Source organism: Zalophus californianus, chromosome 14 (genome assembly GCF_009762305.2).
Source record: "Zalophus californianus isolate mZalCal1 chromosome 14, mZalCal1.pri.v2, whole genome shotgun sequence".
Taxonomy (NCBI): Eukaryota; Metazoa; Chordata; class Mammalia; order Carnivora; family Otariidae; genus Zalophus; species Zalophus californianus.
This window is the reverse complement of record NC_045608.1, coordinates 41,158,347-41,185,380: the sequence shown is the minus strand read 5'-3', so window position 1 is coordinate 41,185,380 and position 27,034 is coordinate 41,158,347. Positions and strand designations below refer to the sequence as shown.

The 27,034-nt window shown below is 39.3% G+C and overlaps 2 protein-coding genes and 1 pseudogene across 7 annotated transcripts in view; 2 read left to right on the top strand and 1 right to left on the bottom strand.

Annotated features, from left to right (window-relative positions):
• SMCHD1 (structural maintenance of chromosomes flexible hinge domain containing 1) overlaps window positions 1–6,849 on the top strand; it is a 139,820-nt gene extending 132,971 nt beyond the window's left edge. For 2 of the 5 annotated variants that reach the window (XM_027576125.2, XM_027576126.2), the window contains exon 48: window positions 5,383–6,849. In XM_027576125.2, coding sequence (XP_027431926.1) covers window positions 5,383–5,407 — 25 coding nt within the window. In that variant the 3' untranslated portion in view covers window positions 5,408–6,849. Of the gene's footprint in view, window positions 1–1,655; window positions 2,378–5,382 lie in introns of those variants that run through there. The other 3 variants (XM_027576127.2, XM_027576122.2, XM_027576123.2) reach the window with 3 other exon arrangements.
• A 3,736-nt stretch (window positions 6,850–10,585) lies between these two features.
• Window positions 10,586–11,177, bottom strand: LOC113912355 (annotated as a pseudogene).
• A 13,490-nt stretch (window positions 11,178–24,667) lies between these two features.
• Window positions 24,668–27,034, top strand: part of EMILIN2 (elastin microfibril interfacer 2) — a 49,682-nt gene continuing 47,315 nt past the window's right edge. Inside the window, exons 1-2 of one of the 2 annotated variants that reach the window (XM_027577323.2) lie at window positions 24,668–25,159; window positions 25,698–25,820. In XM_027577323.2, coding sequence (XP_027433124.2) covers window positions 25,026–25,159; window positions 25,698–25,820 — 257 coding nt within the window. In that variant the 5' untranslated portion in view covers window positions 24,668–25,025. Of the gene's footprint in view, window positions 25,160–25,342; window positions 25,474–25,697; window positions 25,821–27,034 lie in introns of those variants that run through there. The other variant, XM_027577324.2, reaches the window with a different exon arrangement.

The window sequence follows — 27,034 nt, the reverse complement described above, 5'->3', positions numbered from 1 at the left end:
AATAGATACTCAAATGATTAGGTAAAAAGTTGTTGGGGAAACTAAATAATGGAAAGATCAGATTGATATACCTGAATCCACTGATTGATCTTAGCAACACTAAAAGCAGGACATTTGCTATTATGTGATTGAGTAGGAAGTAACCTGAATCCAATGAAGCTTCTAGGTGTTTCCCAGCTGAGGTTCTGTGGAAGAAGTAAGCACTCCAGAAAACTATTTTCCCTATGGTATGTAAATGGTAACCTCCTCGATGCTTGGGAGGACGTTAATTCATTGCAAAGAATAGATACTGTAAGACATAAGAGGTTAAATCTCGAACAGTTTGATTTAACTACAAGTGTACAGGAAATAAAGGGAAGTTTATAGGGGAAATGATACCACCAGGAAATATCAGCCAAATCCAGAATGTCAAGAATGGGACATAGTACAGGGCAAATGACTGATTTTATTAATAAATTGGTGCCATAAAAGAAGGATAAGAAGAATGAACTGTTTGATATAGAATAAAAGTGATTGAAAGGTATAAGAATCAAATGCAACGTGAAGTCCTTGTCTGGATTCACATTTGAATCTTTTAAGATGACAACTTTGAAAAAACTCAGAAATTTTACATATAAAGGAATTATTTTGTGTATAACAACATCATAGTATTTACATTAAAATAAATACATCCTTAGAAATGTGTACTGAGGTATTGGTTAAATAACATGATGTCTGGGGTATACTCTGAAATACTGCTAGAGAGGTAGAAAAGTGACAGGATATCAAAACAAGATTGGGCAAAATATAAAATTACTGCAGCTTGAAATAGGAATTCATTATATTATTCCTTTTATTTTCATGTGGGTTTACTGTAATTTTTTTTGCAGTTTATTTATTTACTTGCTCAAACTCATGACCCCAAGATCAAGCGTCACATGCTTTTCCGACTTAGGTACAATATTAAGTACCAGGCACCCCATATTTCCGGTTTTCTAAGAGACCAGGGAGGAAATTCCTGCCAAGCAGTTCCAGACTAAAGTTACATATTCTTGAAGCTGCGCTATAGCCTCCGCACTGAATTAGCCCCAGACCTTGCCATTACTACAGTACAACTACACATGTCACTGATTTGAATCTTGTTAATTAAGATCTTGTAGCAATTCAGAGATGGTATGGGCTAGAGTTGACTTTTTAGTTTATCGTTTTGTTGTTAGTAGTGGTAGTATCTTTTCATTGAAGTCATACATGTAAATAAATCAAGTAGTTTATAAGATTTAGTATTGTACTGTAATGTGAGCCACATGTGTAATTTAAAGTTTTCTGGGAGGGGACGCCTGGATGGCTTAGTTAAGCTTCTGCCTTCAGCTTAGGTCATGATCCCAGGGTCCTGGGATTGAGTCCCGCATCAGGCTCCTTGCTGAGCAGGGAGCCTGCTTCTCCCTCTACCTGCTCTGCCTGCCGCTCCCCCTGCTTGTGCTCTCTCTCTCTCACAAATAAATAAAATCTTTAAAAAATAAAAAATAAAGTTTTCTGGGAGCTAGATTAAAAAGAAAAAAAAACCCTGAGATTTAATAATTGATTTTTTGAACCTAGTACATAAAATATTATCATTGCAACATGTAAACACTGTAAAACATTTCTTGAGATACTTTAAATTCTTTTTTCATACAAAGTCTTAGAAATTCAGAAGACAGCAAATCTCTAAGAACTAGTTACATGGCAAGTACTCTGGAGCTACACATGGCTAACGGTTAACCCAAATTGGAGAGCACAGGTATGAAAGCTTGTGATGATGAAATCTTATATCCAGTGCATCCTCACCCATCCCATTCCCCAGAAGCAACCTTTGCTTTAACTGTTTAGTTTCAGTTATTCTATTGTTGCCTCCCTCTTTTTTACATAACTCTGCCCGTCGTATCAGCTTTAAGACAGTACGGTTCACTCAACCCCTTGGTGTGGACGTCCATATTGCCTGATGCACCTAATGACTTTTGGACTGAATTGTTTGAAAATGTTTTAGAACTTGCCCTCTATCATATTATTTCGTTATAGCTTATCCTACAACCACAAGCAAGTCCTCCATGCTTTTTTCAAAGGTAGGAAGCTATAAACCACACATATATTATTTTGGCTATGTAAATATTTAGTACTAGGCAAAGTTGTGTGCTAGGATTACATTGACTTCTCTATAAGGTTCTAGGCCACCAATTAGTATTCCAAATGTCAGGATCAAATAAGTTTTGTGTACTGTATCAGTTGTTTAAAACAGGTTAAATTTTAACCCAGTCCCTATTTAGACTATTTCTTGGATGTTGTTAATTTTTCTGCACTTTCTAATTTCCTTTTTTTTCTTTCACTGTTTACCTTTTTTTCTTTTTTAAAGAATTTATTTATTTGAGAGAGCAAGCATGAGTGGGAGGAGGGGTAGAGGGGGAAAGAGAGGGAGAGAAAGAATCTCTCAAGCAGACTCTGCACTGAGCACAGTGGGCTTAATCTTAAAACCCTGAGATCATGACCTAAGCCAAAATCAAGAGTTGACGCTCGCACCCCATTTCACTGTTTTCCTTGATCACATAGTCTTCCTCCTACTATGGTGACCAGTAACTATGCATAGGTCTCATGGATCTTCTTTGGCTACTCTTGGGTTGAATCCACTATTTCTTGGATTCCTTAAGTTTCTCTCCTGTAACTTTCTTAGAAAAAGTGTGTACAAAGAAACTTGGAGCCCTTGTGTATCTGACAATGCCTTCATTCTGCCTTCACCTTTTTTTTTTTTTAAGATTTCATTTATTTATTAGAACACATGAGAGGAGAAAGGGAGAGAATCCCAAGCAGACTCCACCCTGTGCGTGGAGCCTAACTTTGGGCTCGATCTCACAACCCTGAGATCATGACCTGAGCCAAAATCCAAGAGTTGGACTTTTAACTGACTGAGCCACATAGGTGCCCCCTGCCTTCGCATTTGATTGAAGTTTTCTGGGGATAATGTGATAGAAACAAGACTAGAGTATACCAAAGGAGGAAGGACTGGGAAATAGTCTAGAGACAATGGGAAACAGTCTGCCTGATGGGACCCAGAGAGGCTCTGGACTCAGGAACATAGGAGAGGATGGGAGCAAAATGGAAAAGGAGAGGAAACCACAGCCTAGAATATGCCAAATTTTCAACCCAAAACTCTGAAAGCTTTATTTCCTTGTTCCCAAGCATTAAAGATGCCACCACAAAGTTAGATAACGATGGTAATTAATTAACTTGGCATATTGGCTTCAGGTGTAGTTGATGGCGCCCTCGAGGCTTATCTCATGCTGGCACTCAGGGAGCAAGCAGCCTGAGAGTCGGCTCTCCGGCTGTGTACTGTAAAGCAGAGCCTGCTGGCCCATGGACCCTGCTCTGCCCTGTCCCACCTAAAATTTCTACTCAGAGGGACTTGATGGGAAAGTAGTTCTGGTTTTTGTAAAAGAGGAAATCCAGGCCAGAAGCATAATTCTTTTTCTTAAATATAATTGTACAACTAAGAATCATCATGCATACGAGGGGAGTTTGCAACATTTGAGAGAAAGTCCAAGATAAATAGTAAAACCAACCCTGGAGATGATTCAACTGAACTTTTAAAAAATTTTAAATTACTAATTAGGTTTTCAGGAATTATAATCACAAAACTCAGTATATTATTAGGAGAAACATACAGCCAGGATAAGATAACAGATTACAGATACTGTGGCTGAAATAAAAATTTCAAAGACTAAAGTCAGACTTCCCAGAAAAATAGAAAAAATACGTGAAAACGAAGAAGGAGACCTAGAGAACCAATTCTGTTACGAATCCTAGAAAGTAGAAAATGGAGAAGAAAAATACGTTGACGAGAACTTCCTAGGGATAAATAAAAGGGCCCACTGAAGGCCCAGCACAATGACTGACAAAAGATGTACCAAAACATATTTCATAGTAAAATTTTAGAATATCAAGGAAAGGGGGAGGAGCATAAATGTTTCCAGAGAGCAAAACAGAACCATATTGCCTACCCAGATTTGACACACAGAAAATAAACACAAAAAGTTAGCCATTTTTGTTTAGCTTTTTGATGGCAGTCTTAGAAGTTTTAGGTTGGGGGTGCCTGCGTGGCTCAGTTGGTTAAGCAGCCAACTTTTGGTTTCTCAAGTCATGATCTTATGGGTTGCGGGATCAAACCCCGCATTGGGCTCCACACTCAGCGAGGAGTCTGCTTGAGGATTCTCTCCCTTTGCCTCTCTCTCCACTCATTCTCTCTCTCTCTCTCTCAAATAAATGTTTAAAAAGAGAAGTTTTAGATTGAAAATTAGGTATATTCTATTGCATGGCTTTCTCCCCCTCGCATCCTGTTTATCTTTGGGAGATTTAAAATCAGTTTAAATTTCCATTTAAAAATATCTTTTTAAGATTTATTTTTCTTTATTTTAGAGAGAGTGCAAGCAGGGGAGGGGCAGAGGGAGAGACTCTCAAGCACACCCCCTGCTGAGCCAGAGGTGGGGCTCAATCTCACAACCCTGAGATCATAACCTGAGCAGAAACCAAGAGTCAGTGACTTAACCAACTGAACCACCGAGGTGCCGCTAAAATTTAAATTACAGGTGTTTTTTTTTTTTTTAAGATTTTATTTATTTATTTGAGTTAGAGCAAGCACAAGCAGGGGGCAGGGGCAGAGGGAGAGGGAAAAGCAGGCTCCCTCCTGATCATGACCTGAGCCGAAGGTAGTCGCTTAACTGACTTAGCCATGCAGGCACCCCATAAATTACTTTTTAATTGGTAATTCTCAATCCTAATCTCTGCCAGTTCTCCAAAGATCTTGAACTAATAATTCTTGCACAATCTCAAAAACTGTAGAGCATCTGAAACAAAAGTATCTTGGGGTGCCTGGGTGGCTCAGTCCGTTAAGCATCCGACTCTTGATTTCAGCTCAGGTCATGATCTCATGTTCACTGTGTTCATCTCTATATGAATGGAATTATGGGTATTTTTAAATGTTTTTCCTTTTGCTTGTCCTTGTTTTGTGACTTTTCTGAGATAAGCATTATAATTCTTGTTTATTTTTAAAATAGTAATTTCATTTAAGGAGAGGGGAAAAGAAAAATGAAAATCTTCAGTTTGGGGATCTGAGTACACCATTCCAAAGAACTGTGGTACAAATCGCTTAATCTTTATATGTTAAGTACCGCTTTTATTTTGAGGATTTCTCTCTCTCTCTCTCTCTCTCTCTCTCTTTTGGCATACATGTGGCAAGTAAGGGCTTTAGTTACATGTTTATACCAAGAATTATCATAATTAATGGAACATAGTTCCATTGGATATTTAACCAACTAGGTCTGCTGAGGGAGTTTAGGAAAACTGTGGTACACAAAAATTTATTTTTTCCACATTGACCAGGATTATAACCAAATCAGATGTGTGAACAGTTACTGAGAAGAGGGGGCCATTGGTCTCATGAAGAATGCCCTGCCTTCTGCAGCTCTGTTTCAGAAGACCGAGAGGGTGACTTACCAGACTGATATTTCTGGGGACGATACAACTATCTGGGCATGCATTTCCATGTCAATCCAGATGGGACTGGAAACAGCTATTCAATTTTATGAATCTCACTGGACATTGTGGATTTACTGGAATTATTCCAGTCATCATGCCCTTTGGTTGTCATTATCTTGCAAATGTGTCAGAGGAAAATGTGCAAATATGGCAGTGACTGTAAAACTGGCACATGGCATTTATTAATCCTGAGGAAAAGCATATGTACTATTTTTCAGTATGATTATCATGGATATGCTAGAAATATTTCTTGAAAACAAACCTTTTTATTACTTCTATGTGAATTTATTTAACAAAACTGTTTTGTCTGTTGTGTCTAAGGAAAGTTCTAGAGGTTAGATATTTAATTGTAAATATGTGAGGAAACCCTTAATGAAGAATTCAGAATAAAAACAGAAAAAGCACAGGTATCTGGGAATTCAAATGTTAAGATACATGAGAAAATGTTAAATTGATGAGTGAACTTGTGACAGCAGTAGCATTTTAAATTTCTAAAGACTTATCCTGTGTGTGTATATATATATAAAAAAAGCAGCACCGATTTTTATAAGTATTGTTTGACTTTAATACTAGATGATATAGTCTCAGCCTTAATTCTACATTTTCATTATTTTGTAATTTTTATTACTATTTTTAAAGAGTTAAAGAAGTCGTACACTCCCACATTAATGTAATAATAGTCTGCTAGAAAGTTGCTGCAAAAACGTTCGAATTGTGTATTAATTCAAGCTAATGTATGTCAATATATATGTCTTTGTGTAAGTCCAGGACTATTGGTTTGTGAAGTTATTTTGTAAGGAAATGCTTTTGGTACAGTTTTGTGTCCCAGGAAATGTGTGTGTTTTTTAATCCTTTCTGAATATACAGTGAGGTTAATAAAGAGGATTGTTTCTTCCCTATTGAATGTGTTTTCCTTTTTTAACGTTGAAAGCTCTATAAAAGATTACCTTGGTAAAAACTATTACAATATTGATCTATCTTTATAATTGGAAGTCATTTAACTGTTTTGTTGAAGAAGGAAACAAATTGGCAAAAATTTAGCTAAAGGAAAGATTGGATTCCTTTTAAATGATACTAGTTCTTACTAGTTAAATGATAGTGCTAAAAAAGAGTTCCATCTTCCAAATTGTGTATACTTTTGACTGTATGACTTATTTGCAAGCACTATGAAATGGGTGAGATTGTTTTTTAGTATGTAATTTTCAAATAATACTTGTTAGTAAAAAGTTTGCATTTGTGTCTTTTTTATACTGTCAGAATATCTTCAGTTATATCAGCTAAATATTTTCATGGGATCATCTCTTCCTCTTCATGACTATGTAATTTTATTTGTAAAATTATACATGTTAATTTAAGATATTTTTTTGAAGTCTGTTGAACACCTAGTATTTCTTTTGACTTCAAAAAGAGGTTGCTACTTTTCATTATCACATACAGGTTTAAATTTAGGAATAGATCAGTAGCAACATTAAAATTCATTGTAGGACATTTGGCCTTAAAATATTATATTAAATATAAAGTGATGTTTCTCCAAATCTGGCTTTGTACAAGCAATTATTTCATTTACAGATTCATCAGTAACCTGAGTGTGAAGATATTTTACTGTTTGAAATTAATTCCCTTTTGGAGAGTGATCAAATTGGTGTTACAGAATCACCTATCCCAGCAACAAACAATTCATAGTATAGACAGACATTCTTAATATATTTTATGTTAGGAAGCCTAAATTCAAGATAAAATAATGTCTGATAGTATCAAATAGATTCCCAGTATTCTGATTCTTTAGGCCATGCTCCAATAAACAAATGTGGAATAGAAAATATTAGTAATTATATCTCCATAAAGTACTGTATTTAAATCCTTGCAAATAGCATTTGCATACATTTACTTTTCTCACCTGTGTTTCTCCCCCACAGTTTTTTTTTTTTTAAGGTTTTATTTATTTGGGGGGCGCCTGGGTGGCTCAGTCATTAAGCGTCTGCCTTCGGCCCAGGTCATGGTCCCAGGGTCCTGGGATCGAGCCCCACATCGGGCTCCCTGCGCAGCGGGAAGCCTGCTTCTCCCTCTCCCACTCCCCCTGCTTGTGTTCCCTCTCTCACTGTGTCTCTCTGTCAAATAAATAAGTAAAATCTTAAAAAAAAAAAAAAAAGATTTTATTTGTCGGAGAGAGAGAGCAGGCAAAAGCAGGGGCAGTGGCAGGCAGAGGGAGATGCAGTCTCCCTGCTGAGCAAGGAACCCACTGCAGGACTTGATCCCAGGACCCTGGGATCATGACCTGAGCCGAAAGCAGACGCTTAACTGACTGAGCCACCCAGGCGTCCCTGTCCCCCACAGTTACTCTTAACTCTATTTTTTAATTCTTGAGAGAAATAGAACATTGGATCTCATTTTTCTGTGTTTATTTTGGTAAGTTTTATTTTAAGAAGAATTATATACCTTGACTACTTGATAGTCCGTTGGTGTACTTAAATATAATTGGAATTCAGTTTTATACTTTAAAATAGCGGGAATAATACCAATATAGAATGAGACCATTACTTTTGTGCTAGAAATTAAGGACAATATTTAAAAGCCAGGGGAATCTTTGTATTCTTATATCATTTAGATATGAGTTCTGTGATATATTTAGTGATAAACAGCAAATTTAGTAAAAAAATTTATTTCCGTGCTTTTATAGACCAGAAGTATGTTTTGATTTGTTAAACTTGTTACGTATTTCCTCTCTTCAGTAGTTTTGCAGAGTGAATTACTTCTTTGAAGAACTGACAAGTCAATCGTGGATCCTTTTGTCAAATACTAATGAAAAGTCAAAAGAATCATAAACCAATCAGATCTGTTTAAAAGTAATATATTGAGCTTTGGCTACGTTTGTATTAAATATTCAGGTGCTAACTGCCTAATGTTTTATATAGTAGAATTTAGATTATTAGATAATATAGAATTTAGAATGGAATGTGAATTGCATATTTATAAATAAGAATTCTGAGATGATTCAAAATGTAAAACCAAAAAGTTGGCCTTAGTTGTTTGAAATACAGAATGATTTTTATTGCAACATTTATAAATTCATTAATTTAGCAAATACTTACATCTGCTATTTTGCAAACCAGTGTGTCTAACTTATGGCAGAAGATAATAGCTACCAATTAATGAGTAACATGCTGAATAAAACATTTACATGTTATTTACAGATGATACATAAGATTAAAAACATTAAAAAGATGGAAAAGGATACATCATGCAAACAGCAATCACAGCAAATTTGGAGTGATGCTAATAGACAAAATTAAAACATGTTATTAAAAAGGGACATTTTATAATGATAAAAGGGTGAATCCATTAGGAAGATATAACAATTATAAATATACATGCTTCTAATGACAGAGTACCAAAATACATGAAGCACAAACTGACAGAAATGAAGAAAGACAATTCAGCAATAATAGTTGGAGACCATATGCCCTGTTTTCAATTATGGTTAAAACAACTATACCAAACACAATAGAAGACGTGGACACTATAAACCAACTAGACTTAACAGACATCTAGAACATAGCAGCCAATAACAATATGTATTCTCAAGCACACAAGAATATTTCTCATGATGACCATAGACTAGAGCATAAAACCTTTAAAAATTTAAAAGGACAAAAAATATGTTCTCTGATCACAATGCAGTCAAATTTGAAACGGTTGCCTGGGTGGCTCAGTCGTTAAGTATCTGCCTTCAGCTCAGGTCATGATCCCAGGGTCCTGGGCTCGAGCCCCACATCGGGGTCCCTGCTTGGCGGGAAGCCTGCTTCTCCCTCTCCCACTCCCCCTGCTTGTGTTCCCTCTCTCACTGTGTCTTTCTCTGTCAAATAAAATCTAAAAAAAAAAAAAATTTGAAACATAACGGAAAACTGGGAAACTCACAATATATGGAAATTAAACAAGACTACTCCTAGGTAACCAATGGATCAAAAAAATTTTTTTAATTATGAAATATTTTGAGATGAGTGAAAACACATAACATCAGAATTTATGGGTTGCAGCTAAAGCAGTGCTTAGAGGGTAACTTGGAGCTGTAAATGATACAGAAAAAAGATCTCAATAACCTAATCTTTTACCTTAAAGAGAAAACTAAATTTAAGCAGGAAGAAAATAGAGGTTAGGGCGGAAGTGAATAGAATGAAATAAAGACTAGAAATACGAGAAAAAAAGGTAATGAAACCAGAAGTTTTTTTGAAAAGATCAACAAAGTTGATAAAATTTTGACCAAGAATTGTAGTTTTGACCAAGAAAAAAAGAATATACTGAATGGAGACTACAGTTGACTCTTGAACAACATGGGGATTAGGAGCACCAAACCCTGCCCCCCCCACCACACACACTTTCAAAAATCATAAAACTTTGACTCTCCAAAAACGTAATCACCTATTGTTGACCAGAAACCTTACTGATAACAGTTGACACATTTTGTGTGTTATGAATTACATACTGTATTCTTACCATAAGGTAAGCTAGAAAGAGAATGTTAAGGTCATAAGGAAGAGAAAATATGTTTATGGTACTGTACTATACTGAAAAAAAATTTGCATATAAGTGGACCCATGCAGCTCAAATTTGTATTGGTCAAGGGTCAACTTTATAGTAGAATCAGAAATTAAAGAGTGACATTACTACTAACTTTACATAAATAAAAAGGATTATAAAGGAATACAATGAACAATTATATGTGAACAAATGAGATAGATGAAATAAATTCCTAGAAAGATACAAGCTACTGGAACGGACTCAAAAAATAGACAACTGAATAGACCTATACAAGTGACAAGATTGGATCAGTAATAAAAAACTCACAAAAGCCAAGGCCCAAGTGGCTTTACCACAGAATTCTGCTGAACATTTAAAAGAGTATTACCAACACTTTTTTGTAGGTCATATGCTATTTAATAAAAGACAGAAATAAGTTAATTCTCTTTTCCTTTTTAGTATTTGCCTAAAGAGAAAAATCTTGAAATTTGTAGGGATTTCTGATGCCAGGAAATCGTAAAATGTAGAATATTTAGCAATCAGGTTGGCTTAGCTCATGGCAATCAGCATATGTCCAACTATGATTTGCATTCCACTTATGCTGAGATATCCTTGCTCAGGTTGAACATACTGTGAGTATAAGATCTCTTTTTCTAAGAAAGAAGATGGAATCTTTGGATAATGGCCTCACTGAATTGTTAAGTTAGCTATCTCCAAATTTTGGTGATTTCCCCAGTTCTTCCATAATGTCTCAGTGCTCTAGCCATCATCTGGTAAGTCATGGTCTTCTGGTTGTCTTTTCCACCAAAGTTGGGCAAGTTTTTCTTTGTTTTGGTTTTGTTTTTTAAGTAATCTCTACCCCCAATATAAAGCTCAAACTCATGACCCTGAGATGAAGCGTCGCATGCTCTTCTGACTGATCCAGCCAGGTGTCCCCTTTCCTTTGTTTTTTGATACAAACAGAAAGACGCCTTTGGTTTTATCTACCCACTGAAATATAAAATGCCATCTCAGGATTATACAGATTCATGAAGGTATTCAAACAGGTGGAGCTTCTTCCTGCCTTTGCTTCCCTTTTGCTGGAGAACAACAGGTTGTACTAGCTGGTTTTCAGGAATGTTTAGCAGACAATAGCATCCAGACAATAGGAGCCATTAAAAGGGTTATTCACCGTGACCAAGTAGGATTTATTCTTGGGCTGCAAGGATGGTTCAACATCCGCAAATCAATGTGATACACTACATTAATAAAAGAAAGGACAAGAATCATATCCTCTCAATAGATGCAGAAAAAGCATTTGACATAGTACAGCATCCTTTTTTTTTTTTTAAGATTTTATTTATTTGAGCAAGACAGATAGCATGTGCAAGGAGGAGAGGGAGAAGGATGCTTAACCAACTGAGCCACCCAGGCACCCCTACAGCATCCTTTCTTGATTAAAACTCTTCACAGTGTAGGGATAGAAAGAACATACCTCAGTATCATAAAAGCCATATACGAAAATCCCACAGCAAATATCATTCTCAATGGGGAAAAACTGAGAGCTTTTACCCTAAGGTCAGGAACACGACAGGATGTCCACTCTCACCACTGTTGTTCAACATAGTACTAGAAGTCTGAGCCTCAGCAATCAGACAACAAAAAGAAAAGGCATTCGAATCTGCAAAGAAGTGAAACTCTTACTCTTCACATATGACATGATACTCTATGTGGAAAACCCAAAAGACTCCACCTCCAGAGGAATTCAGCAAAGTGGCAGGATATAAAATCAACGCACAGAAATCAGTCGCATTTCTATATACAAAAATGAGACAGAAGAAAGAGAAATTAAAGGAGTTGATTCCATTTACAATTGCACCTAAAACCATAGGATACTTAGAAATAAACCTTACCAAAGATGAAAAGGTTCTGTACTCTGAAAACTATAGAACACTCATGAAAGAAATTGAGGAAGACACAAATGGAAAAACATTCCATACTCATGGGTTGGAAGAACAAATATTGTTAAAACGTCTGTGCTACGCAGAGCAATCTATACATTCAAAGCAATCCCTATCAAAATACCACTTACTTTTTCACAGAGCTGGAACAAATAATACTAAAATTTGTATGGAACCAGGAAAGACCCCAATTAGCCAAAGGAATGTTGAAAAAGAAAACCAAAGCTGGTGGCATCACAATTCCAGACTTCAAGCTCTATTACAAAACTGTAATCATCAAGACGGTATGGTACTGGCACAAAAACAGACACATGGATCAATGGAACAGAATAGAGAACCCAGAAAAGGACCCTCAACTCTTATGGTCAACTAGGTGGAAAGCATATCCAATGGAAAACAGTCTCTTCAACAAATGGTATTGGGAAAATTGGACAGCCACAGGCAGAAGAATGAAACTGGCCCATTTCCTTACACCACACACAAAAACAGACTCAAAATGGATGAAAGACCTAAATGTGAGACAGGAATCCATCAAAATCCCAGAGGAGAACACAAGCAGCAACCTCTTTGACCTCAGCCACAGCAACTTCTTCCTAGATACATCACCAAAGGCAAGGGAAGCAAGGGCAAAAATGAACTTTTGGGACTTCATCAAGATAAAAAGCTTTTGCACAGCAAGGAAACAGTCGACAAAACCAAAACACAACTGACAGAATGGGAAAAGGTATTTGCAAATAACATATCAGATAAAGGGCTAGTATCAAAAATCTATAAAGAACTTATCAAACTCAACACCCAAAGAACAAATAATTCAATCAAGAAATGGGCAGAAGACATGAACAGACATTTCTGCAAAGACATCCAGATGGCCAACAGACACATGAAAAATTGCTCAACATCACTCGGCATCCGGGAAATACAAATCAAAACCACAATGAGATACCCCCTCACACCAGTCAGAATGGCTAAAATTAACAAGTCAGGAAACAACAGATGTTGGCGAGGATGTGGAGAAAGAACCCTCCTACACTGTTGGTGGGAATGCAAGCTTGTGCAGCCACTCTGGAAAACAGGATGGAGGTTCTTCAAAAAGTTGAAAATAGAGCTACCCTATGACCCAGCAATTACACTACTGGGTATTTACCCCAAAGATACAAATGTAGTGATCCGATGGGGCACCTGCACCCCAATGTTTATAACAGCAATGTCCACAATAGCCAAACTATGGAAAGACCCCAAATGTTCATCAACAGATGAATGGATAAAGAAGATGTGGTGTGTATATATATATATATATACACACATGTGGTGTGTATATATATATATATATATACACACACACACACACACACACTGGAATATTACAGGGCCATCAAAAAATGAAATCTTGCCATTTGCAAAGAACTAGAGGGTATTATGCTAAGCAAAATAAGCCAATTAGAGAAAGACAATTGTCATATGATCTCACTGATATGCCAAATTTAAGAAACAAGGCAGAGGATCATAGGGGAAAAGAGGAAAAAATGAAACAAGATGAAACCAGAGAGGGAGATAAACCATAAGAGACTCTTAATCTCAGGAAAAAAGTGAGGGTTACTGGAGGGGAGGGGGGGTGGGGGGATGGGGTGGCTAAGTAATGGACATTGGGGAGGGTATGTGTTGTGGTGAGCAGTGGGTGTTGTGTAAGACTGATGAATCACAGACCTATACCCCTGAAGCAAATTATACATTTTATGTCAATTAAAAAAATTAAAAAATTTTAAAAATCATACTTTAATGGAATAGTCTTCTCTAACTTGCTTATTTCACTTAACATGTTTGTGAAATTCATCCACACTGATGTGCCTATCAGTAGTTCATCCATGTTCATTGCTGTATGGTATTCTATCATACCATATTGTATATGTACCAAATTTATTCATTTTACTTTAATGAACATTTGAGTTGCATCCTGTTTCTGACTGTTAGAAACAATATTCCTTAGAACATTTTAATATAAGTCTCCCAGTGTACGTGTACAAGATCTTGTCTATGTTCTATATCTAGGGGTGTGATTGACAGGTTTGAGGGTATGTGGACTGTTCAAATGTAAAAAGTAATACAGAATTGTTTTCCAAAGCAGCTGTTCCAGTCTATTCTCCCAGCAGCAGTATATGAGAGTTTCTGTCTGCATTCACCCTAAATAGTGATTGTTGTCAGATTTAAAAATTTTTGTCAATCTTGTAGTAAGTAATGGTATCTACATCTTAGATATATTTTTTTATTATTTTAGTCACCATACATTACATCATTAGTTTTTGATGTAGTGTTCCATGATTCATCATTTGCATATAACACCCAGTGCTCATTACAACACGTGCCCTCCTTAATACCCATCTTAAATATTCGGTATTTATTTGCACTTCCATGATATTAATGAGATTGAGCATATTTTTTTATTGGCCACTTGAGTTTTGTCTTTTGTGAAGTGCAGATTCTAGTCTTTTGTCCATTTTTCTGTTGGATTGTCTTTTTCTTGTTAATTTGTTGTTCTTGATTTGTTAAGTTCCTGTATCCATTCTTTATCAGTTACATGTTGCCAACATGTGAGAAGACCTGGAGGAACCCAGGAGAGCTTCAAGAACAGGTGAAGACTCCAGGGTATTTCAGGTGGAGTTTAAGTTCTCCAGACATGGAGAAAATTCCACAGAGAGGGAACAGTTTATGCAACAATTGTATTTGTTGAAGGACCTCCAATCAGCATAATTGGAAAAGGTAAAAAGGAGAAAGAACCACTTTCCCTTCTCAGCTCTCCCCAGGCAAATTAGATTTGCTTCTGGATTTAACATTCTTAGTTTTAATGTGGATGAAACAGATTTGTGTGTTTCTCCAGTTTGGGCTTTCACTATGCTCTTTGAAGCCTCATCTCTGATAAAATACATTTCTGGGCAAGAGGGAGGCGGGAAATTTAGGGAAACCATCCTCTTAAAAAAAAAAAAAAGTTGTTTTTGTCATCCAGACTTGCTCCCTTAAGATTTTTGAAGTACCCTAAAGAAGTGTTTAAAACTCCAACCTAAAGAGATTATTAGATTATTCATAATGAATCCATCCTTCAGAGAACAAAATTTATTCGTATTTCCCTGGGCATCATTTAGGAACAGGAGGCAGTTCAAAGCCTGAGATGGATTTTCCTCTTATTTGTTATTTCTACAGTTGACAGATCTTTTTGGCTAAGCAGGGATTTGGCAATGTTGGGTTCTTGATTCCAGCTTTTTCAAAGTACAGTTAAGGAAAATTGTAATTCTGAGGTGACATACGTTTGAAACCTTATTTGGCCCCTATTACCTCATTCATCAGAGCAAGAAGCAATCTGGCTGGAGATCACATGCTGTGGCCCAGGGAGAGGGTGACTCTTATTTTGTTCTCCGACTGACTGGGCCTCAGAGCGGGGTGGAGAAGGACTGAAAATAGTCATTTCTTGGCTGCACTGGTCAGGAGTCAGGAGGGAGGGCCTGTCTCACATGGGTCCATTTACAAGTGAGAAAGAGAAACAAGGTCTCCGGAGGTTGGCCTCACCAGCTACGGTGGATATGATGTGATCAGAGTTGGTTAAGGCCCAAGGAAAACTTTACAGAGGTTTAGATTTATTTATTTACATTTGTTCAGAGATAAAACTGAAGTGTATGCTTCTGTTCTAAGTTTGAGTTTTCAACTTGTTTTCAAGTTAGCATCCCCAGATCCCAGTTCTCTCCCAAATTTAATGCCACTTTCCTCCCTATGTATAAAACGTATGTTAATTCGTTCAACTCATGAAAGTCAGACATCGTCTGCTTTCTTTCACTTATACAACAAATGTTATAAAATAAAGTGCTATGTGTCAGACACTGTGCCAACTATAGGGATAAAATATAAGATGAATTAGAAAGATTTTTCAACAAACATCTATTCAAAACTAATTGATGATGCTGGAAGTCAAAATCAGTGTGACTTTTGGGAAGGATTAATGATTGGAAGGAGCCATGAGGGGCCCTGGGGTGCTGCTCATGTTTTGCTTCATGATCTGGGTGCTGGTTACATAGCTCTGTTCACTTCATGAAAATTCATTGAGTCACTATGACTTAGGCACCTTTTTATAAGAATGCTATACTTTGGGGCACCTGGGTGGCTCAGTCGGTTAAGTGTCTGCCTTCAGCTCAGGTCATGATCCCTCTAATGCTTCCCCTGCTTGTGCTCTGTCACTCTCTCTGTCAAATAAATAAATAAATAATAAATCTTTAAAAAAAATAAAGAATGCTATACTTTGATAAAATTCACAGGAGAAAACCATAATCTACAAATATTTATTTATTTTTAAGAATTTTATTTATTTATTTGACAGAGCATGAGCACAAGCAGGGGGAGGGGCAGTGGGAGAGGGAGAAGCAGGTCCCCACCGAGCAGGGAGCCCGATGCAGGACTCGATCCCAGGACCCTGGGATCATGACCTGAGCTGAAGGCAGACACTTAACCGACTGAGCCAACAGGTGCCCCCATACAAATATTTATTTTTTAAAATCCTTCATGAAACTGGAATCCCTAGTACTAAAAGGGAAGATTCTTTTTGGGTTGAAACACATTGGAACTGAGTTCTGATAGTTTTTTTTTCTAATATTCTTCCTATTTCTCCCAGGAATCCTGGCACCACTTTGCCCTCAAACAGCCCTTTGGAAAGCATATCCTCAGAATAGTCAGGGAATAAAATATTTTGGCTTTTGTATTTTTAAAAGCTAGGGGAAAACATGTAAGGGTGCACTAGAAAACTAAGACACTTCCCTGCTTGACCCCTCAACCTTCTCTGAATATGAAACTCTTGTCTCACCTGTATTTTCCATTAGTCAAAAGATATTAGTAACTTTCATCTGCCCATGGCTTACTATTTATGTTGTTTTAGGTTTTTTAACCAATGAATGTTCAAAGATGTCAATGGGGCCTAGAAAGAGAGTGGCATTTGAACAGACCCTTCCCTGCTCTGCACTATTTAAATGCGCTAGAACCAAGCCAGAGCATTTAAATAGAATGCAGCACCACAGTGCTGTGTTCTTACTTAGCTCCTAAGGATGAGTTTAAGTGATTAAGTGCAAGAAGACAGAGCCAAGGAAAGCTCATGCAAATATCCACCTTCATCAACCAACCAAAGATCCAAGTCTTTGGTGCTTAATCAACTTTTTTTTTTTAATAATACAAACTTCAAAAAGTTACCAAAATGTGCATGAGGTAATCACCGAAGAACTTGATCCGTAGTTTTGACTTACAGAAGACCAGTTCTTTCTCATTTTCGGATTTTATTATTTACATTGACATTTACTAATGTTTTAGCCTTTATAAAGGCTAAACAAACATAGCGTGGCTTTCAGTTCATTTTAGGCCTCTTAGAGTAACCATATAATTTATTGTCCAAACCCAGGCACTCTTGAAGATGAAAGGAGACACTAAAAGTAATTAATAGTGTTAACTGATCCACAACAGGAGTAACCTGGGACTGACCTGGGGCAAATCAGGACATCTGGTTATTCTACCTATTGTTAGATAAGGGAAAAAGACAACCAGAGTCATTTTGTTTTGTTTTCCACCAGCCTCTACTTCTCTCCTTCCTGTTGAGTACTCCTCAGTCCTACCTGGCCTCTCTGCCTCACCTACCCCCTGGCTACATCTAAGACCACATACCTTAGTCTGGCTACTCTACCAGCTGACCACATTAGAAACATACCAGGTACAAGGTCTCATTAATTGCCCCTTCCTCGCTAGCAATCACATTCATTTTTTTTTAAAGATTTTATTTATTTATCTGACAGAAAGAGACACAGCGAGAGAAGGAACACAAGCAGGGGGAGTGGGAGAGGGAGAAGCAGGCTCTGCTTCTTCATCACCTAGCTGTGTAGTTTTTACTATGTTATAGTCTATGTACTGAATGTAATGCTATGTTAAATCATTTCAGTCAATTAAGATGAGAAAGAACCAAATCTGTTTTTCTCTGGCTCCCACATTGCCCGGTACAGTGTTGAATATGCACAAGTTCCTCAATATGCTTACTGACCAAACAAATCTTTTGATGGCCACAAAATTCTAAGAACTTTCCCTTTTCCTCCCAAATGTAACATTTTCTTACTGTTCCTGGACTTGAGTTGAAATACATTCATCCTCGTTATTCATAGATTCTGTATTTGTAAACTGGCCTACTTGCTAAATTTATTTTTAAATCCAAAAGCCATACTTGTAGCATTTTCATGGTCATCTGTGACTTGCGCAGAGAAGCAAACACTTCCTTGCCTGACATGCGCATTCCCTGCTGAGATCCAGCAAGACAGTGCTCTGCCTTCTCTTTTTTCCCTCTCATACTGCAAATAAGTGTCCTTTTCATGGTAAATTTAGTGCCACTTTTTTTTTTTTTTGCATTTTATGCTCTTTGTTGGTGATTTTGCTGTTTAAAATGACCCCCAAGCATAGTGCTGAAGGGCTAGCTAGTGTTCCTAAGCACAACATGGCTGTCATGTGCCTTATGGGAGAAAATACGTGTTAACTTAGTTAAGCTCTGTTCAGGCATGAGTTACAGTGATGTTGGCCATGAGTTCAGTGTTACAGAATCAATAATATGTATTGAAGAAAGAAAATAGTTTATGTAACTAAGTGGGCTCTCCAGAAGGGGGGAGATCATTTTTTGTACTTTGTGTTTTAATGTTTACTTTAAAGAGCTAGGAATGTAAATGCTTTCAGGTAGAAAACCTTTATTTTTGAAAATTGAACAAATGCATCTATGTTGGGAAACCTTTTGCAGGTTGATATGGGGCAAAATATGTAATTATTCTATAGTAAGTTTGTATGAGTAATTTGAAAAAGGCAATTCTTCCTTAAATTTAGTTAATCTGTCTTTAAAAGAAAATTGGATGTAACCATTTTGCCAGATTGATATATTTCTTTTGGAGCATAAAATTTGTGCTGTTGCTGACCAACAAACATAAAATATGGTAACTGGAATTGCCTGTGCACAGCAGTGTGCCTGACTGTGTATAATATAGTAGTGTAGTCTCAGTTATTTCTAAAAGTAATCATGGAAACAAGTATGCTTTACTTTACCTAAAACTTTCCAAATTTAAACTATTTTTGAATGTAAGGGATTTGTAGTATCATTAGCTTGTTGAGCAGAGACTTGCTTTGAATCTCGTTTTCAGTGCTCAGAAACCAGCTGCGGTTACTTTAAGTGCATGAACAGAATGATCACTAGTGGCCTGAGGCCACCATATTACACAGGTATTTGCCACAGATTTCCCCTCTGTCTTTTCTCAGGAGGGCTAAAGATTGTTAAATCTTCACATATGTCTGTGCCACCCCTGCCCGTTTCTCTCTGTATTTAACCAAGGTGTTAAGCGTGACTGTCACAACTGTTATGTTTTCCATTAGGCCAGTGGGATATCATTTGATATTTATCATATTATTGTAACCTGAATTTTACCACCTAAATGTAATGTTCACATGTTGCTACCTACATTAAAATATTTTTTGGTTAGGAAAAAAATAATAATAATATGTATTGAATAAGGTATCTTTAAATAGAAACAACACATAAAACAAGATTATCTATTGACTAGTTGACAAAAAACATTGTGACCAGAGGCTTGTAGGAACCTAACCCTGTACATCCCTAGGAGCAATTGTCCAGTATTTGCTAATTCGGTGTTGGCGGCAACTTTATACACCACACTACATCAAATAATGAGAATTGGCCCTACTTAAATACTTACAACATTGTTTAGAACTGTATAACCTAAAATACTAGAAAGAATGAATTTGCTCATGAATACTATTTGAATGAGCATAGACCAAGATTGTGCTAAAATTTAATGATGTATTTTATAATCATCAAACATATTCTGCCTATTTAAAACATTTTGTTGATTCCAGAATAATCAACTCTTATTCCATAAATAAATGACGAACTACAACATAGTTTGATGTGGCTCATATACGAAGACACTACTGCCTAAGCTATTATAGCTCTCTTGGAAACAAATTGAATTCTAAGAGCCTATTTTTGTCAGTTATTTCTTATGAAGAAAAAAATGTGTTCAAAACCACACCATAAGTGTAACAGCAAAGAATTCTCAAACATATTATTTGGCTATAGGAAGCATTCTTAGAACTAAAAAACATCTGAAAAAAATTAAGCAATATGGAATTAGAAACTAATTTCATCTTTTTGAGAAAGATGTTCACAGTTGAGTTGCCTGATGATCTGAGTTTATTTTTGTAGAGTTATTGATCCTTCCAAAGATCTCATTGAATTGTCCTAAAATAAATTTCTTTCTAGAGGATGAAATCTCCTGAACAATAAACTGAGCTATATGTTTCCTCCTGGGGGGCAATAAAAAAGAAAACTGGGCTGGAAGTCAAGAGCCCAGTATTCCATTCCTGACTATCACATTTAGTCATTCTGAATGAGTCATGCATGTGCTTTCATGACAGCCATTTCTTTGTATATTTCTTACTTAGAAAGAAGAACTATAGTAGGTGGTCAGATGCCCACATCAGTTGGCACAAAAAAAGAATGACAAAGCTCCTGAACCTGACTGCAGATTTGTTGCAGTGCTGACATGGTAACAGTAACAATTGTGAATATTTATCCTCCACTTGCCAGGCACTTGTCAATAATGCCAGGCACTGTGCCAGGTGGTTTACATGTGGTAACCCAACTAATCCTCCCAAGAGCCACACAAGGCATTCCCATTTTCAGAGCAGAAAATAGAGGATAGAGAGGCCTACCAACTTGTCTGAGATCGTTCTGCTAAGAGGGGAGGGTACCCCATTTTGAATAGTACATTAACTCCATTGCATGAGCTCTTAACCACTATTCATTGTCGTGTGTGATTTCAGGCATGATTTTAACTTGTCACAGTTTTGAAGTTCTCATGTGATAGTTTAAAATATATTGGGGGGCGGAGCAAGATGGCAGAGGAGTAGGAGACCTAGATTTCGTCTGGTCTCAGGAATTCAGCTGAATAGGGACCAAACCATTCTGAACACCTACGAACTCAACAGGAGATCGAAGAGGAGAGTAGCAACAACTATCTGAACAGAGAAGTGACCACTTACTGGAAGACTGTTGAATCACAGATCTGTACTTCTGAAACAAATAACACAACATATTTTAAGAAAAAAGAAAAGAAGATAGCAGGAGAGGAAGAATGAAGGGGAGTAAGTCAGAGGGGGAGACGAACCATGAGAGATGATGGACTCTGAAAAACAAACTGAGGGTTCTAGAGGGGAGAGGGGTAGGGGGATGGGTTAGCCTGGTGATGGGTATTGAGAAGGGCACGTTCTGCATGGAGCACTGGGTGTTATGAACAAACAATGAATCATGGAACACTGCACCAAAAACTAATGATGTAATATATGGTGATTAACATAACAATAAAAAAATTAAAAAAAAAACAAACTGAGGTTTCTAGAGGGGAGGCGGGTAGGGGGATGGGTTAGCCTGGTGATGGGTATTAAAGAGGGCACATTCTGCATGGAGCACTGGGTGTTATGAACAAACAATGAATCATGGAACACTACACCAAAACAAATTATGTAATATATGGTGATTAACATAACAATAAAAAATTAAAAATTAAATATATTAAGTCACACACCACTGATCAATAGAGAGGGATTTGTTCCTGGTATCTCTCAATAAAGAGGATTAAAATAATGGCCATAATCTTAATAATGTCATTGAATCCATCAATTAATAAATAAGATCAGTCTTGGGTTCAGAAGATACTGAGATTTTGAATCTTTAGCTATGTACAGCAAATGGGATAGTCACAAATAAGTATATTAAGAAAAAATTGAAGAAAGCAATTGTTCTTTGTTCTGTTTGGTCTATTTGAGCAAAATCTTTGACAAGACAGGAAAGTAGCTGTTTGTAAATTTTGAAGTCTAGGGACTCACTGAATTCATTCTGAAGGTGCCCAATGTGATGCCTATATCAAATGTAGCTGAACGAAATTGTATCAACCAAACCATAGCATTCCAAAACAGACCAAGCTAGATGGTGCAGTTAATTTTTCTCAGATATTTCTCTTTCCCTACCAAGCTGCATTTCTTTTTAATGAAGGGCATCTTATCATTAACTTATGAATGTGTAAGACATTTTTGTAGGGTGTATTATGTTAGGAATGCTTTGAAATCAAAATTTATTCCATATATCCAGTCTTCAAGGACTTTTTTCCCCCATCATTAGATAAGCAGCACAGAGAAGCAGTAAAGACACCTAAAAGTACACCTAGACATCAGGGGGGAAGTTTTTTTGAGTTCTAGAAAGCAAAGACAAGAAATGAGAAGGATGGGACACCCAGGCTAGTCTTATGACTCTTGACCACATACATCCTAGATGCAAATCAGTTCATCTTGATCAAGCGTCATGTGCTGATGCCTGAATGTGAGGACTGGGGAAAAGTACCCACCTGCTGCCTCTGTAATAGTCACCCACTCTCCTCCACCAGGTAACTGAAGGGGAATTTGGGGGTCCTGGGGGCCCAGCAGGCTCACTGTTTCAGATGTGCCCCCAAGTACAGAGCCTGATGGGCATTGTTATCATGACCAACAGTGAGGGAATGGGTTTTAGGAAGTAGGTCAAACTTTGCGTTTTTGCTTTAGCTAAGTTGGTCACGCAGTTGAGAGTGGGAGTTACTATGGGGCACTTTGATTTTAAAAGCAGAAGAAATGCCTTCAGATTGTGATAAGAAACTGACCGTTTTCAAGTGGTTGTTTAGAGTAGTTGGCAGCTTATAAAGAATTCACGCTTAATAGCATTTTGCCAACAACTCCCACATTATTCCTTATGGCTGGGGCCACATGACCTGCCTAATGAGTCTGTTTCCTAATGTGCTTAAACTCTCTATCCTCAGGATTCTTCCCTCTGCTTTCTGGAGAGGGCTTTCTGGTTCCCAAGTTTGATGTGTCCCTTCCTGTAGCTAGAGAAGAGAAAGGGAAGAGGGTCCCTTGGGATCTTGGCCTCAAGTCTTTCTGAGAGCCAAAAGTCTTCTCCCATCTTCCCAGAGCAGCCCCACACCAGGTACACATGGGCATGGGTCTCGAGAAACACACGTGAAACAAATATTGTCTCACTTCATTGACTGTACATCAGAAATTTTCCACCTTTAACTGCACAGGAATGCCTGGAAGCTCTATGAACACAGAGCCCAGGTCAGTTTTGGCTCACTTGTGAATCCAGAGTATTTTTACACAATGCTTAGCTTATAACAGATGCTCAGAATAAAATTTATCTACTGATAAGTGCCATTTATAACTGATTAAATATAGTGTGGTCATTGGTCCTCAAACTCTTGGACTAGAATAGTTTCCTAGTATAACTTTAATTCAATGGAAAAGGCAGATTTGACCTCAGCAGTTCAACTCACTCTCAAGTTTGAGAGTTACCTGTACTGAAGAGACATTGTGGTTAGCTGCTGGGTGTAGACATGCATCATTTGTGTTTCCTTCATTTCTGTGCTTTGTTTCTTCCCTATGACACTTCTTGAACAAAAATGGTGTTAGGATGGGGATGATAGGAAGTCACAAAAACAAGATTGGGTTACACAAGACCACTTTTTAGCCAGGTGGCTCTTCTTAAGGCTGGGATGACTTCAGCGCATTATGTGCATGATCTTCCATTAAGAAAGTTCATGGACAGACTATTTCCTTACATGGTGTAATTTTCTGCTTGGCTCCTGTGAAGTTTCTACTTAAGGAATATCCTTTCTTCCATTTGCAAATCAAAAGGTCCAACAACATCAAATCATATTAGAAATAAAATGGACCAATGGCTTCATTTAGGGAACATAGCAAATGTTTACTGTCCATATAACAATCCACAGCCAACAGAAACCTGTTCACTCACAGATACTGTAGTTTATGCAGTCTGCAAATAACCTCACTTTAGTGTTCATTAAAAAAGCAGGTTGATTCAAATACACCCCCCAGCATACAGCATTTTGGTAGGGATTTTATGTAACATTCTTCGGTGGAAGTTGGAGTTGTTTGATCCCCAAAAGAAACTGGTAGAGATTAGTGTAACTCAAGAAATAGGCAGAAAATACACAAGCGAGTGAAAAGACAAACGCCTAGCAGTGTTTGAACTGTTAGGAGCAAATGCAACCATTGTGGCCTTTAATGTTGACAGAAAAAGTTCAGAGTAGGACATCAGAACCAGAGGCTGTGAGATTATCTTTCAAAATGTAGTGTAGCATTTATTAGAATCTGATGCTGTGCTTCGGTAGCTGTTGTGAAGTGTGGGGCTGTCCCCCCCGCTGCCCTGCACGTTCACTTGGCAACTGAAATGGATGCATTAGGCAGAGTTCAGAGAAGAGGACCCGCGTTCATTTCCCGCTAACTCTGAAGTCCTAATGTGGGGGAATGGCGACGTCCTGCCAGAGGAGGAAACCCGAGTCGGGTCCCTCCGAGGGACTGATAAAGATGTCCCTCACGCCCTCCGGGGAGCCGGCACCCAGGCACCAACAGGCACGACGTGAGGACTGCCAGACTCGCCGACTGCGGCCACATCCCCAAGGGGCCGGGGCGCGCCTGCTGGAAGGTGGGAGGCGGAGTTGCTCCGCTTCTGGGAAGAGACCAAAGGAATGAGTAATTGGAAATTCTGTAACTTAGACCCTTCTCCTAAACTCTTTAGCCCTTTCACCCCAAACCCCCTGCCGAGAGGCAAGGGCACCGGAGACAGGGGGTCGTGGTGGAGGGAGAGTCACGTTTCGGAGAGGGAAGTGAAATAAAGAGGGCGGCACCCGGGGGAACCTGTGCGTCATTGAGGGACCGAGGAGAAGCGCGGGCTCACGGGGTGGAAAAGGAGAAGTGGGAGCGAGAAGCCGGAGGGGGCGGCCGCGGAGTGCGGGTGGGGGCGTCGCGAAGCGCCTGAGCCTCTCCTGCCTTCTCCGGCCGCGCCCCGTCCGCCCGCAGCCCTGCGGCGCCAGGCTCGATCCTCAGCGCTCCGGATCCGGCAGGAGGGGCGCGCCCGTCGCGCGCAGAATGTGGCAGCCGACACGGCTCCGGCCCCGCGCGTCCTGGCGCTGGGCGCTGGCGCTGCTGACTCTGGGCGGCGCGGGGCTGTGCCACGCCGGCCCGCAGCCCATGCACCCCTCGCGACCGGGAGCCAGGAACAAGTAAGTGCGCGGTCCCTCTCCTCGTTCCCGGCACGGAGCCCTGGTCCCCCGCCTCCCTCCCCGACCCGCTGCCGGGTCCTCAGCTGCCCTGCCAAAGACGATGAGCAGCAGCCGGGGGGTCCCCCTTGGGCTGCCCGGGCGGCGCCTCCTCCCGGGGGGCCGCGCGCTCTCCGGCCGGCGCGAGGCGTTCCGGGTTATCTCGCCAGCCCTTCGAGCAATGCTGCCTCCGGGGCTGTGGGGCGTAGGGAGTGTCCCGCAGAGCAGGACGATCAAGAAAATACTCCCAGGAATTACTGAAGCCCCTGGGACCGTAGGTACTTTTCTTTTGCGTCTTTTGTCGGCTAAAGATGCCGGTTCCCCGAAGGCGCAGCCGCGTACCCTCCGGATGGCTGCTTTGTGGGGCTCCCGTCTCCGCAGAGACGGCGGGCTCCCTGACCCTCGCTAGGTCCGCTGCTCTGTTGGCTCGCCTCGCTCTCCCCCAGCCTCATTGTTCTCGGGATTTACACTGTGGCTTCTCGCTCTCTCTCCTTCACCCCAGGAACTGGTGCGCCTACATCGTGAACAAGAATGTGAGCTGCTCTGTGCTGGAGGGAAGTGAGAGTTTTATTCAGGCTCAGTACAACTGTGCCTGGAACCAGATGCCCTGTCCGTCCGCGCTGGTGTAAGTCCTTGAGCCCAGCAGCGGGCGGGGTGCGCTGGGGCCTGGGCGGTGGGTGGCGTCGGAGCGCTGGGCTCCAGCGTAAATCTCTTCCAGGGTGAGAAAACTCAGCAGCTGAAAAGTCTGAGCACTGAGCGCAGTCCCAGGCGCGCTGGCGTGTTTTAGGAGCGTGGGTTGCCCTGAGTGAGCATGGACGATGCGCACGACTTGCGAGCTTGTGATCACCCGGGCACTGGAGGGGTGAACGAAGCCCCCACCCCCACCTCTTTTTTTCTTTCGATTTTATTACTAACATAAGGCAGCTGGACCTAATTAGATCCATATTGTGTGTGCTGGGGCACACAGAAGATTCCAAAATGTATACTGCTAAAAACATTGAAATGTAGGATTAGCTGAGAGGTTTGTTGTAGCCCGTGTCCTAAAACAGGCGAGTTTTGTCCAAATGTCCCCATAAAACGGACCTCTTCCAGTGTTGTAGCTCCCTAAACTGAAGTCCCAGCAGTAACTTGCTTAAAGTGAGTCTTTTTTTTTTTATAATGTTAGATTTGGGGATTCAGCTAAGAGATTGTCAGGAGAAAATGGTCAACTTTTTGAAGAGAATTAATCATCTTTTTGCTTATAAAGATTTCATCATCTTAAAAGAAAAAGAGGAAGCAATGCAATAGAATACAAATTCCGTTAAGTACATCACACACATTCAGTTCTCTTCTGGCAAGCCTTTGTGTTTTTGTGTAAGTCAGTTATCAGAGGATGAGGGATGTGAATCAATGGCTGTTGGGGAACACATGGGATGGTTGAAATTAATTGTTTTCCTCTAAGAATGCATTGTTTGTCTTAGGGCACTGTTGTCATTACAGCAAAGAATAGCCAGTAGGCGGATCTGTCTTTGGCAAAGCAAAGGGACAGACTGAAACTGTACTCCAGGAAACCTTATTCCAGAAGGCAGTAGATGAGCCTTCAGGCTTTGTGGGGTGGAAGTGGTCTCTGGATCATTCCACTTGGGCTCTTGTGGGAACTGCAAACAGGGAAGGGATAATTCCTGTTAGGCCAACAGCAACCACCACCACCACCACCTAGAAGAGACCCCCCCCCCCATTTTCGAATAAACAGAGAAACAGGCAGACATGGATTTCTGGCTCCCTACGTTGGATTTGTCAGAGGGGATGCATACTGTCATAGTGCCTGTTATCTCTGTGTGGTAATCTGTAGACCTCACA